This window comes from Gadus macrocephalus, chromosome 16 (assembly GCF_031168955.1).
Source record: "Gadus macrocephalus chromosome 16, ASM3116895v1".
Taxonomy (NCBI): domain Eukaryota; kingdom Metazoa; phylum Chordata; class Actinopteri; order Gadiformes; family Gadidae; genus Gadus; species Gadus macrocephalus.
Genome location: NC_082397.1, coordinates 24,161,106 through 24,176,661, shown reverse-complemented (window position 1 = coordinate 24,176,661; position 15,556 = coordinate 24,161,106). Strand labels below are relative to the sequence as shown.

The following is a 15,556-nucleotide window of genomic DNA, read 5'->3' as shown; positions in this document are numbered from 1 at the left end:
TTCTCACATTTTTAAATGACTTTGTTAATTGTCACAATGCATCTTGAGAAATCTTCTGCTGTAGGCCCTGGGGGCTGAGGGGGGACTGAGGGGGGTCTGAGCGACAAATCCACGGTCGGCATATATGCCATGCTAGCTACCTTTTACCTTTTGCTGTCGCATAAATGTTATATTTACTGTATGTTTGTAGATTTTTTGTATTCAATAAATGTTGAATGAGTATATCTCCTGTAAATCATTTGATTTAATAGGAACCGAAAAAGATTTGAAGCCAGTACTAACTGTTTACTCAGGTGTGTGTGCGTGTGCGTGCGTGCGTGTGTGTGTGCATGTCTATGTCTGGATATCATTGACCTACTTTAATCTCTTCCAGGTTTGATTTATATGGGCCGTGTACGCGGGTCTGATGATTGATTACACGGTCGCTTAAGAGATATTCTAACGTTGATTGCCCCTCCAACACGTGGTAAATTAATGCCAACACACACTAACATACACACACACGCACACACACACACACACACACACACACACACACACACACACACACACACACACACACACACATGTGGGTGTGTGTGTACAGTACATGCCTTTACTGTACACAGACCGATCCCTGCTCACAGTGGTGAGCAGGGAATGATAATAACCCAAGCAGAGTCGTTTTAGGAGGCTCCTCATCCGATCTATGACTAATACTCAGCAGCCTGGACCGAAATTAATGAGGGCTCCATAAAAATGCAGCCGACATTTGAAATATGCGGCCTCTGCTCTGTATCGAGGTGTTTGATACCTCGTTACGCTGCAGTGTTCCCTCATTACGCCACTGTTTTGCACGTTTGGTGTATTTGTCCATGGAATGATAACAGGGGACGGAAGCGGCATGGTTTGCATGTAGCATTAGAAGTAAAGGCAAAAGGGCTCCTCTCTGACACGCGGCTGAGATCATATCCACTCACTGCAGTCGGCTGACGCCCGCCGCGGTCACCTGACGCCCGCCGCTGTCACATGACGGCCACGCGGTCACCTGACGCCCGCCGCTGTCACATGACGGCCACGCGGTCACCTGACGGCCGCACGGTCACATGACGCCCGGCGCGGTCACCTGACGGCCAAGCGGTCACCTGACGCCCGCCGCTGTCACATGACGCCCGCCGCTGTCACATGACGGCCACGCGGTCACCTAATGGCCGCGCGGTCACATGACGCCCGGCGCGGTCACCTGACGCCCGGCGCGGTCACCTGACGCCCGCCGCGGCCACCTGACGCCCGCCGTGGCCACCTGACAGCCAGGTCTAACCTAACCGCGGTCGGGTTGGAGCTCAGAACCGTCATCATGGTGATGGTTTTATTGTCATTTATTGTGTGCTGCTGAAGTAATGACTGCATATGGTGTATGATATGGCATATAAATCATTGTTTAGTTTTATTATTGACAGCCATGAGGCAGAACACACACCCTCAGTTAGTTCTATATGGCTGGGTTGTAACATTTGAGGGACAAGTCAACATTGATGTTATAATTATAGGATAGAACGAATAACAATGAATCAAGCAGTTGAACCCTACTCTGTGCTTATGGCGATGTGTCAGATATATTCAGTTTGTTTCAGACAGACATAACCCACATAATTTTATCCGCAATGATGAATAGGCCTACAGTTTGCAGTTCAATATATGAGCAAATGTTTTCACTTCCTGATTTCAATAGCTCCTTGAGAGTGGATTTTTTTTTTTGTCCTGTTTAAGAAACAAATAACCATGTCCAACAGTGGACCATGTTATTTGTTATGACATTATGAAAATAACGTGAATATCAACATATGTGATCTAATAGTATGCAAAATTCTCTCTCTCTCTCTCTCTCTCTCTAGCTGTGGGAGGAGAGTGGTGGAGCGTGGATATAGAGATGGAGAGCAGAGATGTGAGAGAGGAGGAGGCAATAAGGCAGCCTAAAATTAACATCCATCGATCGGTCGAGAATAAAGTGGAGTGATGAGAGAGGAATCTAATATAAAAGATAGTGGCTCACTCAGGCACAGCAAACAACTCAGTCAGCGTTTTTTTGGTATCTCACATTCTGACCCTCCGATCTATGCTGTCCATATCCATCCATATCCATCCTATCCGAGAGCCAATCAGAGCCCACGGCTCCCTCAACCCCGGCCACACAAAGCATCCGCCCACTTGCAGTAAAAAATAAAAAATGCCTGTTTGGTTGTGTTTTTGCACACACACACACACACACACACACACACACACACACACACACACACACACACACACACTCACTCACTCACTCACTCACTCACGAAAATGCAGCATAGATAGGGGTTCAGAATGTGATAAACGTGAAAAGTGAACACACACTAGAGCTGAACAATATGATCTTGCCTAAACACGCACACGCGCACAACTGTCAATACAGAAACATTTAAATCATAAGTCTGTGTCTGTGTCCGTGTGTGTGTGTGCGTGCTCCCTTGGTCTTTGTCGTGTGAAAGTTGAATTGACAGTGGTGCCTTGATGTCCGTCTGTTTGCCTGCCTGTCTGTGTAGCGTAGGCATATCCTGCTGCTTCTCAAGGGAGCGAGGACAAGGAGGACATGGGGGGGGGGGGGGGGCTGGGGTGGAGGGGGCCAGGTGACAGGCGGTCCAGATGAATGTGCTGTGTGTTAGCGGGGAGCAGACACAGGTGAGTCACCGCTCTTCCCACTGCGGAGGAACAACAGGTGTCCATTGTCACCCAGTGAAGGGCCGCTCATGGGATTACAAACCAAAGGACATGAGAAGCTGCAGCCTGGCCAGCCTTTCATGGAGCCGTCCATCAATCTGCTCCAACGCTAAACAGAAAGGGATTCTTAATCCATTATTTTTTCCCGCTCGTTTTTATTAACACAGCTAGCTCGTCTGCGACTGCTTATATTAAAGTTCCCATATCATGCTTTTTAGGGTCAATAATTGCATTCGGAGGTACAACTAGAATAGTGTTACATGCCTGTATGTTAGAAATACACCTTATTATTCATGTCGCTTTAAGGCCCCCCTCCCGAGTAGCCCAGTCTGCTGTGAATTGATTGGTCGAACATTTTGCGTGTGTGTCGGCAAATTCACACCCTCAAGGAAGTTGATTACATTGCGGGTAGCCGGGAGGCGGGACCTCTGCACTTCAGCACCGCCCACTATAGTCTGATGTCACACTATTACAGAAGTAAAGTTTGAGCGCAAACAAGCCATTTCACACTCTTATTGAGGGGCGTCTTACTCGACCTTGCTCGGAGTTAGATTTTTCTAGCTTAGCAGATGTAAAGCATGTTTAAATACGTCATATAACAATGTAAGGCAAAGGGAAAAGATCTCACCCCTTTAACATTGTTAGGGTAGCTGCAGTGAGTTCCACTGCTGTGGATGAGCACACACAGTGTGTGACCGTGGAGGGGGGCTGAGGACGGCCCTGACCAGTGGGAACACCGGGATTGCTGGAGCTCCAGAATATCTGAGTCCTTAAGAGCTAATCAGCTACATCAATACATCACATCAATACTGAACCTCTCCCTGGCTAGGTCTGTGGTGGCTGCCTGCTTCAAGACATCCAACACTGTCCTTGTGCCTCAGAAGGCTTCTCCAGCCTTGGCCTGCTGTCCTCAGTGGTCATGGAAGACACTGATAAGGCCCGGAACCTTGCCCTCCTCCCTCGTCCAGACCCACGGACTGGGTAGTCTCTGAAGGCCTGCACTGCACACGTTTTCATCCTGAAGGTATCCAGGGGGGCCATGTTGGACTAATGTCCGCTGATTAAAGTTTAGCTTTCAACACCATAGTCCCCACCAGACCGGCTGGAGAGCTGATTGCGCCAGGACTGAACAGTGAACGCCCTCCTGTGAGTCCTGCCAGGCCCCATGGGGTCAGGCTGGGTACACACCCCCTCCAGGAGGCCGTGGAGTGGGTGAAACACCCGGGAGACATCACAGGGGATCTGACATCAGCCGACCACACAGACGGAAGCTGCACAGAGCTTCCTGAAGGAAGCACCATAGCCTGGCCCTAGGATAGGAGGACTCTCCAATCCACCCATAGGTCCACAACTAAAGCTGCCCATAAAGGAACACCACTCCCCCAACAAGGGACTCTTTCTGCTGCAGTTGTCAGCCAAGAAAAAAGAAGGACTACCATCAGGACTATGAACACTGATCTCCCCACTCTCTTATACAAAACACACACACACGCACTTCAAATCATATTCTATGATTGATCATGTTTTTGACAGATCCCTTATTTATATCTACCCCGATCCGAACTCGAGTTTCTTTATACTGTAAATATTGTTGATTTTTTTTTTAGTGTGCACTGTTACTGTAGGAATGGCCAGTTGGAGTACTGTTGTATAAGGGATATATATATATATATATATATATATATATCATAGGGGATTTCTTTGGTGTGGAAGAGATGTAGAGATTGTTGGGCAGTGCTGAGGACATCACCTCACAGGGGGCTGAACCAGAGGATTATCCCACCCGTTCTCTGGCTTGTTTGTGTTTCAACAACACTTTCTGAGCCTTTCATCCTTCAACATGGGAGCAAGCCAACTGTGACTGTGATGGTAATCGGAAGGATACTGATTCTAAATACGTAACTGGTCTGACAGAGTGATTCAGCACACACGTCAACTATTTCTCTGAAACCTCGTCGGGATAAAACATCACCCACAAAGTCCTCCAGCTCCGTACCCGTCCCCTAACCACGCTGTATCATGCATTTCTCAGCATGATAGAGATATACATATATATATATATATATATATATATATATATATATATATATATAGCTGGGTGTCGAGGGGTCCCTGAGCAAGATGCCTCACCCTGACTCTTCCCTACAAGCTGGCTGTCGCACTTCGTGGTTGTCTCCGCCGTCGTTGTGGGAATGTGGGAATGAATGGTTGTAAATCGCTTTCGATAAAACCATCAGCAAAATCCCCTAAATGTAAATGTATAGATCCAGGTGAGTCAACATGAGTTAATTTTCCTTAAAGATACAGTACGTCATTTGGCCTCTAGGGGACTCTCAATCAGAACAATAATAAAGGAGGTAGTGTGATAGCGTTCTGACGAAGGGTAGGTCTGTCATCAGCTGGGTGGTTGTCCTTACATCATTGATGGTGAAAAGATATAAGTCGATACTCCGGCAATCCACTCATATCTATAAATTTGCTCTCTACTGGGTACAGGATATTACGCCATCGACAGGCAACCAAATGAAAGACATCATGAACTTGAACTTAACTACAGCTTTTTCCTGTCTTCACCATGGTTTGAAACCTTTGGGACTAAGTACACAACTCAAGAACATATTTAACATAGCTAGTAGTTTTATATATTTGAATGCAGAAATAGTACATACACCTTTAAGGAATTCATTACTCAACGTTATGTGCTATAAAGAAGTTATATTCTCATCTACATGTCATTGTTCATACTTCACTAGCCCCATTAAAGTCTTGTTTTGGACGCTGAGATGTGCACAGATCTACAGCCAGACATGCCTTGAAATGAGCCCTGAGCGTGTGCATGTGGAACATTTATGGCAGGTGATCTATGCAGCTGTATGCACGCGCAGCCGCACATGTACGCGTTTGTGAGCTGTCTCCGGGTACAGTGGAGTGTGTTGGACCAGGGATGCCGGTTGGTAAAGTGTGTGTGCAGCAGCGAATGCAGTGTTGTGGTGGGGGAGCGAGTCTGGGTAATGCAGTCATTCTTCAGGAATATAATGCTGTGGATTCGCCTTTCCATCCACACCAAAGCACAAACAACCAAAACAACAACAACTCCATATAGACAGAACCATACAAACAAAGGCAGTTTTACACTATGCTTGAGATGGGCGAGTCCTCTCCTAGCACGGCAGAGCTGGGGGCCCCAGATGCTGGGGGCCGAGTCACAACACACAAGTTAATTCAAATTCAACCTTTGGAAAAACAGGATGCCACCGAGAAACAACAAGTCAGGCTTCAGAGGCAAGCTCTGCTTTTGAAGCCCTTGCATCATTTGCTCGTACATTTGAGATTGGGAGGACAGAACTTGTAATTGTAAAAAGGTTATTGGTAAACCATGCACGCCCCTTCCCATATCAAAACAGAGCAAATGCCTAGCCTCAGGAAAAAATTTGGTCTGTAGTAGTTGAATGAATGGAGGCACACACACACATTCACATAAACACACATACACTCACACACCTTTGAAATGCTAGCATTGCAGCCAATTTGCATTAATTAGAAACCATTTACACACACAGCAGCAGCATCCTCTTTACAAACACAAACACACACACAATGAATGCAGAGGCCTTTTGGTCTGTATGTGTGTGCGCGCGTCTTCTGTCTTTCATTGTCTCTGTGTGTGCGTGTGCGTGTGCGTGTGTGTGTGTGTGTGTGTGTCTTTTAATAGCGCTGGGCTATTAGCCCAGGGCCCTTGGACAGAGCAGGCCAACTCAACAACTTAATCTCTCCTCTTTCTCAGTGGCATGGCATCACTTTTCAGCAGCCATCTGTAACACTAACACAAACGCACCCTGTGCAGCCAACACCGAAGTTTCCAGGCGGGCTGTCCTCAGTGATGGCCAGTTTGGGTCCAGCGAACACAACCAATACATTGACTTCAAAATGTCCCCAAAGTATTCTCAAAGGCTGCAGGGTCAGTCAATCCAGCTGTACACTTTCATTAATTAAACACTTCAATTGAACTATATAAATACAATATACCAAACTCAGGGCAGCATCAGGGACAATATACGTCTAATAATTTGATATATCTATGATATAGAATAGGGTGTCTTTAGGGACTTCTGAGGTGCCACTACGGAGCATTAACAGCTGTACACAAAGCAGCTCAGCAACAGTTAGTGTGCACACGCACACACACGCACACGTCAAGCTGATTTCTCATTCAGGTATGGATCAGTTTTAAAGACCTTCAGAGACCTGAACCTGGTACATACCTAAGGTCATGGGCCTTAAGCCACAATCATTACTACGCAGGAAAGCAAATTAAAGATTTGCCATTTGTTCTCGATATTCCTTATTGGTGAATTAAAATAATCGTACATTTCGGAAATGGAAAGCCATGTTTCATATTTCACTCATGTGTTTTCAGACAGCTTCTCTCCGTCTTTGTGATTTGCATATCAATGAACCTTAAGATATGTAAGGTTAAGTAAAGTGAACCTCCCGTTGTGGAGCAGAACATCTTGACCTGCACTGCCTGTCCGACCTCAAGCAGCCCTCATCAGAGTGGCAGGTAGGTGAGGGGACAGGAGGGGAAGGGCCCGGGGGAGCGTCTGACGTCCAGCGCCCTTTTTAGAGGGATTTTAGGCAAAAAGGTTACACACACATGACCAGAATGAGATCCTGTGACACCAGAGAATGCACGTTGAAAGATAGTCATAAGTACCTTGATTCAAAACAACCTCATCCAGTTCCCCTTCTGAGAAAGTGAACAACAAGATGGGCTGTTATACAAAGATATTTCCAAACTGAGGTAAAGTGTGTGTGTGTGCGTGTGCGTGTGCGTGTGTGTGTGTGTGTGTGTTCCCCTTTCCACCCCCAGGGGTTTGTAACCTTCAGTTGACATGCAGTTGGTGTCAAAAGAATAGCTCCATCAACAAAATTGTAAGGAAATGTATGCTAAAAAGAAGATAAGGATGACACAAAAACAGTGAGTCCAGCCAAGCGGCCAGTGGACTGGTTCCTGTAAACACATGCTGGAAGGGAACCGATTCACCCTCTAGATAGCGGGCCCACCACCCACTAAACCAGCGATCATCACATGACTGGGCTGCTCTTCCTCCTCTGACCTCTGGGGGCTCTAGAAGGTCAGAGTGGCCATAACCTTTTGACTGCCCCCCCCCCCCCCCTCTCCCTGTGTGTGTGTGTGTGTGTGTGTGTGTGTGTGTGTGTGTGTGTGTGTGTGTGTGTGTGTGTGTGTGTGTGTGTGTGTGTGTGTGTGTGTGTGTGTGTGTGTCACATCAAAGTGAGGAAATTCCATCTGCATATAATCATCTCTTGTGTACTGTACATTTGAACAACAGAGATATTTAATTGGATGGAAAATTTTCTTTCATGTAATCATTGTCAAAACTTCATTTGATAGGAGGTGAATGTCAGCGCTGCCTCTGTGACATAGGTCTAAATAATATCAAGGTCAATGGGCACACACACACACACACACACACACACACACACACACACACACACACACACACACACACACACACACACACACACACACACACACACACACACACACACACACACACACACACACACACACACTTCACCTGAGCATTCCCTTTGTTGCATTCCAATATTTCAGTAATTACCAGTAGTTAATCTTCACCTAGTTGGTGAAGGTGGGTGGGGTGAGGAGGGGGGTAAGGGGTATGGGGAGGGTGTCACTCAGTGGCCGGGGGATTGAGGCCGGTATACCCATCGGTATGTTTGTTCTAGATTGGTCATTTAGCGAAAGAGGAGAGAAATAAATGGGCTTGGTCTGTTTTGTCCGCAGAGCCCTTTGGTCCATTAAGCTAAGTGCCACACACACACACACACACACACACACACACACACACACACACACACACACACACACACACACACACACACACACACACACACACACACACACACACCTCCTGACCTCCACCCACTATACCATTACACAAAAGCTGATGAAGTGATGGTCGGGATGGGGAGGGCCAACATCAAACGCCAGCTGAGGGCTGCTTCAAAGGCCGTCCTCACACCAGGTAAATACAGCCGTCAATGTTGCAATGTGCTTTTGTCCAAACGGGCAAGATGGATTGTTGGACGCAAGCATACATTTGTTGATGGAAAGCTTTCACAATTCTTTCACAATTCTCTCACTTCCTTATTACGGCTGTGTAAGAGGAAATTAAACACTTTTTAGAGTGTAGTGGTTGAGCCTCAGTGACATGTGAGTGATGCAGTCAAACACATATTCAATCAGTAAAACACCCATAGGTCCATCCTAGGGTCCATACCACCTTAACACTAAGCTCTGATGGAGGCCAACAGTAAAGGACAGCAACACTTCATATACCTTTACAGACCTCTGGACATCCTTAACACACAGACACATATGCGCACACACACACACACACACACACACATACCTGACCCAAAGGCAGGGCTATAAGCACGGTTGGTAATAACTATTAACAACTAAGTTGTTAGAGAAATATATACTACCCGTACTACAAATCACTGAGCTGATTAGGTTATGGGTCGGGCGTGTGTGTGTGTGTGTGTGTGTGTGTGTGTGTGTGTGTGTGTGTGTGTGTGTGTGTGTGTGTGTGTGTGTGTGTGTGTGTGTGTGTGTGTGTGTGTGTGTGTGTGTGTATTGTGAAACCATGCAACCAGCAGCAAGCCACAGCGGTGCAGCCCAGGTCTCTGGGCGTGTGAGAAGCAGCATTGGGAATGTCTCTGCTATGAAGTGAACAAGCACTCTCTCCGTCCACATGTCCACTACAGTGATCTCTTTGAGCCGCGGCTGCCCACAACAACATGCCCACACCACCACCTCAGCTGCAGCCAGACAAAGGCTGCGTGTTACGGCAGCCCACTGGGGAGAGACAGAGGGAGAGAGTGGAAGAGAGAGAGAGACAGAGGAGAGAGTGAGAGACAGAGGGGAGAGAGACAGAGGAGAGAGAGTGAGAGTGGAAGAGAGAGAGACAGAGGAGAGAGAGTGAGAGAGACAGAGGAGAGAGAGAGAAAGAGAGAGAGAAAGAGAAAGAGAAAGAGAAAGAGAAAGAGAAAGAGAAAGAGAAAGAGAGAGAGAGAGAGAGAGAGAGAGAGAGAGAGACTTTTAAAGCTGAGCACGAGACCACGCAAGTTAAGCAGGGCCCAGTGCTGAATCGGCGGGTGGCTTGTTGTGTAATCGTTTTCACACACACACACACACACACACACACACACACACACACACACACACACACACACACACACACACACACACACACACACACACACACACACACACACACACACACACACACACACACACACACACACACAGGGGGGTGATTGAGGCGATTAAAACAAGTGTTCCAGTTGTGGTTTCTTAATTCAAAGCCTTGGTGGGCTCCTGAATGGGACTGTAAGCAGGACTATAAACCTTGTTCACACAGAGGATCTGCCTTCCGTTGGACAGAAGTTGTAAGAGAGTGCTAACTCACAGTTCACATCCCAGCCATTCACTATGAAACACGCATGCATAAGAGACCCTAGAGGGCAAAGTTAAAAAGTGCTACACTGGACAACAGGCGGTTCAAAGGATAAATTATGCAAGAGGAAAGGAAAATGATTGTGCGTAAATACAATGCATTGCGCCTCTCCATAGGCTGCACACGCACTCCAAAGGCCTGTGCGTGTGCACCTGTCCGGTTGTTCATTCATACGGTAGACGGCCTCCCACGGTGATTGGAGTCTCTTATAACTCCTTCTGGGCAAACCGTTGAAAGCGCTCATTGTTTAAGAGGCAGCCTATCGATTAAGCCCACGCACTTTGTTGGTGACTGGAGACCAGACGAGCTCAATGTGTGTCAATCTACCACATGTGAGTGAAACGAGTGGTAAATGTTGCATACACATGTTAAGGTAACCGGTGAGTTATCTGGAAAAGTAACTGGGAAGATAACCTCACCGGTTATCTTCCCAGGTTATCTTGGAGGGGGGGGGGGGTTGCAAATCCAGATATTTCACTAATATTGCCATTTTTTCCATGGTGTTAAATTTGAGCGACGCATTGATGTTTTCCGTTTAACCGGAAACAAATCAGGTACCAAACCCAGGTAGGATTGCCGTGACTGACTGTACCGACACCTCCTGTAGGGAACATCAGAGCGGGCCGCCGTGGGACGCCCCACAGCTCGGATCACGTGGAGGCACTGGAGGTAAAGCAACAAGTGAACTCACCAGAGTCTGCTCATACTGCAGGGCGCGCTGGTCCACTCCGTCCCCGGCCATGGCGCGGTGCGCAGGAGACGCGGCAGGGAGGAACTCCTGCCCGGCTCAAGAGACGCGGCGGTGGGAACTCTTCAACTCTGAATGAGACCAGACGCACTTCTTCTGGATCCAGTGATCAATATTTTCGGCCAATCAATGCCGCGAGATCAGGCGGAGAGAGTGCACCGGAGGAACTCTGTCTCGGAAATGCTCCCGAACTAAGTTGCTGCATTTTATACCCTCGGAGTCTCCTTTGAGATCCAGGCTAAGGAGGCGGGACTTGTTGGACTGGGATCTCTGGTCCGCCCCTCTAGAGCAGGAATGGTACGGTCCAATTCTCTGAAGCTTTCTGAACAGAGCGTCCTCTGCACACATGAGGGTGTGATTTCCCTGACTGAATATTTCAAACTTTCTCAAAAAGTTAACCACATCCAAATCGAAATTATGTTGCAGTCTAAGTTAATAATTCAAAACTCACCAAGGTGACAACCTTGACATTAGCTATAACATTACAAAGACTCTACGGGGGTGTCAGACTAGGGATTTCAGGTAGTAACGGTAGTATCACTTTGACACAGTGACCTGCGAAAAAGTCTTTATTTCCATAACAAGAGATAATAATGCGGAAATGGAGACATACAGCAAGAAAAATAGGTTAAGTAAAATTAGCCAAGTCCAGGTGGTTGGTATATTCCCTTGATTATTTAGTTAGCCTTATACATTAATGAAGCAATGTTTACTTTGCCATTGTTCCCCTAAAATTGACTAAATAATTCAAGGGTTAAACAGTCTTTGTGAACACATAGCTGTGAGGAATGTCTGCTAAGAAAGGGTTTCAGGTGAAGTGTTTGCTGTTCTATTGCAGTGATGGATGGTTCCTCACCTGGTCATCACACTGAAAGTATTGTGTGTGTGTGTGTGTGTGTGTGTGTGTGTGTGTGTGTGTGTGTGTGTGTGTGTGTGTGTGTGTGTGTGTGTGTGTGTGTGTGTGTGTGTGTGTGAGTGTGTGTGTGTGTGTGTGTGTGTGTGTGTGTGTGTGTGTGTGTGTGTGTGCGTGTGCGTGTGTGTGCATGTGTGTGTGAGAGCGCATGCGCAAGCGCAAGTTATGTGTGTGTGTGTGTGTGGGCGTGCCTGCGCGCGCGTGTGTGTGTGTGTGCACGTGTGTGTGTGTGTGTCTGTGTGTGCGTGCCTGCGTGCGTCTGTGTGTGTGTCTCTGTGTGTGTGTGTGTGTGTGTGTGTGTGTGTGTGTGTGTGCGTGTGTGTGCATGTGTGTGTGAGAGCGCATGCGCAAGCGCAAGTTATGTGTGTGTGTGTGTGTGTGTGTGCGTGCCTGCGCGCGCGTGTGTGTGTGTGTGCACGTGTGTGTGTGTGTGTCTGTGTGTGCGTGCCTGCGTGCGTCTGTGTGTGTGTGTCTCTGTGTGTGTGTGTGTGTGTGTGTGTGTGTGTGTGTGTGTGTGTGTGTGTGTGTGTGTGTGTGTGTGTGTGTTTTTGTGTGTGTGTGCGTGTGTGTGAGAGAGCGCATGTGCGCCAGTGCAGTGACAGTGACACTGTGCTTGGGAAGGTGCCGTCCTTCGGAGGAGAAGTAAAATCGAGGTCCTGACTCACTGAGGTCATAAAAGATCCAAGGGCACTTATCACAAAGAGTAGGGGATTCCACAGTGTCCTGGCTAAAACTGCCAAACCAGTCTCATTCAATCTGGCCCCCTCATCATCCCCCTGTTTAATAGGCTGATTCATTAATCTCACCTGGTGCGGATTGGCTGCTGTGCGTCACCCATGTGGGTGCTAAACATTGGTGGTGGTTAGTGAGTTCCCCCCCCTTTTTCACTGTAAAGCGTCTTTGAGGGTCTAGAAAAGCACTATATAAATTAAAGCAATTATTATTATTATTATTATTATTATTATTATTATTATCATTATTATTATAATTTATTATTATTATGACTGTAAATTGTGTGTGTGTGTGTGTGTGTGTGTGTGTGTGTGTGTGTGTGTGTGTGTGTGTGTGTGTGTGTGTGTGTGTGTGTGTGTGTGTGTGTGTGTGTGTGTGTGTGTGTGTGTGTGTGTGTGTGAGAGAGAGAGAGAGAGAGTGCATTGGTAAGTTGTGTGTGTGTGTGTGTGTGTGTGTGTGTGTGTGTGTGTGTGTGTGTGTGTGTGTGTGTGTGTGTGTGTGTGTGTGTGTGTGTGTGTGTTTTTGTGTGTGTGCGTGTGTGTGTGTGTGTGTGTGTGTCTGTGTGTGTGTGGTGTGGCCCTTATACCTGTCTCTGAACCATCACACAGGTGTGTTGTGTGAAGCTCTGTCTAATGGGGCCAGCGGGAGGCCGGAGTGGAGGTGAACCTCAGAGCCATCGCTCTTATCGGCTGATCTCTTCTTTTAAGTCGCTAAGTTGTTAAAAGAAGCCACAACCTGTAACCCCCATATATAATCTGAGCATGAATGCAGAGCACCAGGGGCTTCAGTGTGGTCAGAGAGACAGGTTGTTTTGTGCCGTCGGGGCTGAGTGATGGGTCCGCCGGGGGAAAGTATGCCCTCCACCGACGACAAATGAAACGGCCCTCAAGAAATCAATTGAGGGATTGAATATGTGTCGCTTTTTATCTTCACATTGCTCTGTTTCTCCGTTGTAGGTTTGTGTGGGTGGGTGTGTGTGTGTGTGTGTGTGTGTGTGTGTGTGTGTGTGTGTGTGTGTGTGTGTGTGTGTGTGTGTGTGTGTGTGTGTGTGTGTGTGTGTGTGTGTGAACATGAATAAAGGTAATCAAATGTTGTGAGTGTTCAGTGTTCAGTGTTCGTATCTTTCTTTCTTCATTTTGAGACACCACAATATTTGGTCCCATGTTCCAAGTGTGGCCCTTGTCCAGGCCTACCATAACACAAAGAAACATACCATAATATCTACACAATGAAACAGTCCACCACCCCTGGACAAACAGACTTTGAGCCAACATAATGGGGATGAACTAAAGCCCGGTGTCAGCCCATGGAACACATTCCTCACCTGAAGAGGACGCAGGCGGAGTGGAGGAGCGGGGAGAGGGGATGTCTTGTGTTTCAGTGTGCTAGCAGGGCTTGGACCAGACCAGGAGCCTATCCACCCTCGTATCCCTCACATTAACATACGTTTTTGGCCATGGCCCTGCACACAACCTCCTACTCGAGTGTAAAAGCATACTATTCCCCTAAAGCATCATATAAACATCCCAGGGCCGAGAAATGCATGCTACGTCCTATTTTCCCCAGATCAGTACCGGCACAAGTGTTTGTAATAACGCTGTTCAAAAGAACGGCTTTAGGTGACACCATTATCTTTTCAGTAACGGGGTAATCTCACTAATTACTGTTTCCATCGTTACAACGCCGTTAGGTTACTGTACATTAAATGCGGTGCGTTACTATGAATTGATTGAATAAACTGCGTAATCCGAATGCACACCTGGCCCCAACACAAACTGCTAGTGAGGAGACCGGATGGGTTAACAACGAGATAAGCGATTATGATTGGCTAAGGCAGAGTCATGTTTCATGGTAGCAAATCAAACACACAAGCCAGGACACGCGCGCCACACACACACACACACACACACACACACACACACACACACACACACACACACACACACACACACACACACACACACACACACACACACACACACACACACACACACACACACAACACACACACACACACACACCCACACACACACGCACACACCAAACAGATTCGATGAAGCAGCAGAAATGGCGAGTCCGGAGCAATCCGATGAAAAGTTGTCGTTTTCTGTAGTATTCGGCAGATGTTCCACAGCCTTTGCAACCAAGCAAATTAAAATTCAGTTGGAAGTATATCAGGGCCTTGAATGGGCAGTTCAACCATTTAACACATAAATTTAAGTCCAAGTGAAAACTGTTCAGAAAAATCCACATTCTTTGACATATAGCATTTTTTCATTTTACAGTAACTCAAATAGTTACTTTCCCTGGTAACTAGTTACTATTATTATAATAAACTGAGTAATTCAGTTACTAACTCAGTTACTTTTGGGAACAAGTCTAGAGTAACTATAACTAATTACTTTTTAAAAGTAACGTTCCCAACACTGATCAGCACACAATTACCTTTAATGCAACATTTTAACCTTTAACATCAGCATCTGTCAAATCCCCATGCAGCAGCGCTGAGGACAGCTGCCTACGACCCCCCTGTGTACCGCTGCAGCAGCGGCCTTCGATCAGTTCGGAGATTGAAACGTTGGAACGAGGTTCAGGGGACCGGTAGCTCGGTCCCATAGATCCCCTGGCGTCTGCTGGGGACGCAGCATGGCGTACGCTCCTACATGATTCATCAGAGTGCAGGCGCACACAGCTGAGCCCTGTGCCATTGTCAGTTCTTCAAACCGTTGTTCTGAGGTCTTCTTCCCCAGGTCTCCTCCTAGCTAAGGTCTTCTTCCACAGGTCTCCTTCTAGCTAAGGTCTTCTTCCACTGGTCTCCTCCAAGCTGAGGTCTTCTAACACTGGTGTCTTCCTAGATCTAGCCCC

The 15,556-nt window shown here is 47.1% G+C and overlaps 1 protein-coding gene across 7 annotated transcripts in view; it reads right to left on the bottom strand.

The window, feature by feature from the left end:
- Nucleotides 1-11,293, bottom strand: part of clcn2b (chloride channel, voltage-sensitive 2b) — a 119,111-nt gene extending 107,818 nt beyond the window's left edge. For 6 of the 7 annotated variants that reach the window (XM_060075545.1, XM_060075546.1, XM_060075548.1 and 3 more), the window contains exon 1: nt 10,990-11,293. In XM_060075545.1, coding sequence (XP_059931528.1) covers nt 10,990-11,040 — 51 coding nt within the window. In that variant the 5' untranslated portion in view covers nt 11,041-11,293. The remainder of the gene's footprint in view (nt 1-10,989) is intronic. The other variant, XM_060075550.1, reaches the window with a different exon arrangement.
- Between the last annotated feature and the right edge of the window lie 4,263 nt (nt 11,294-15,556).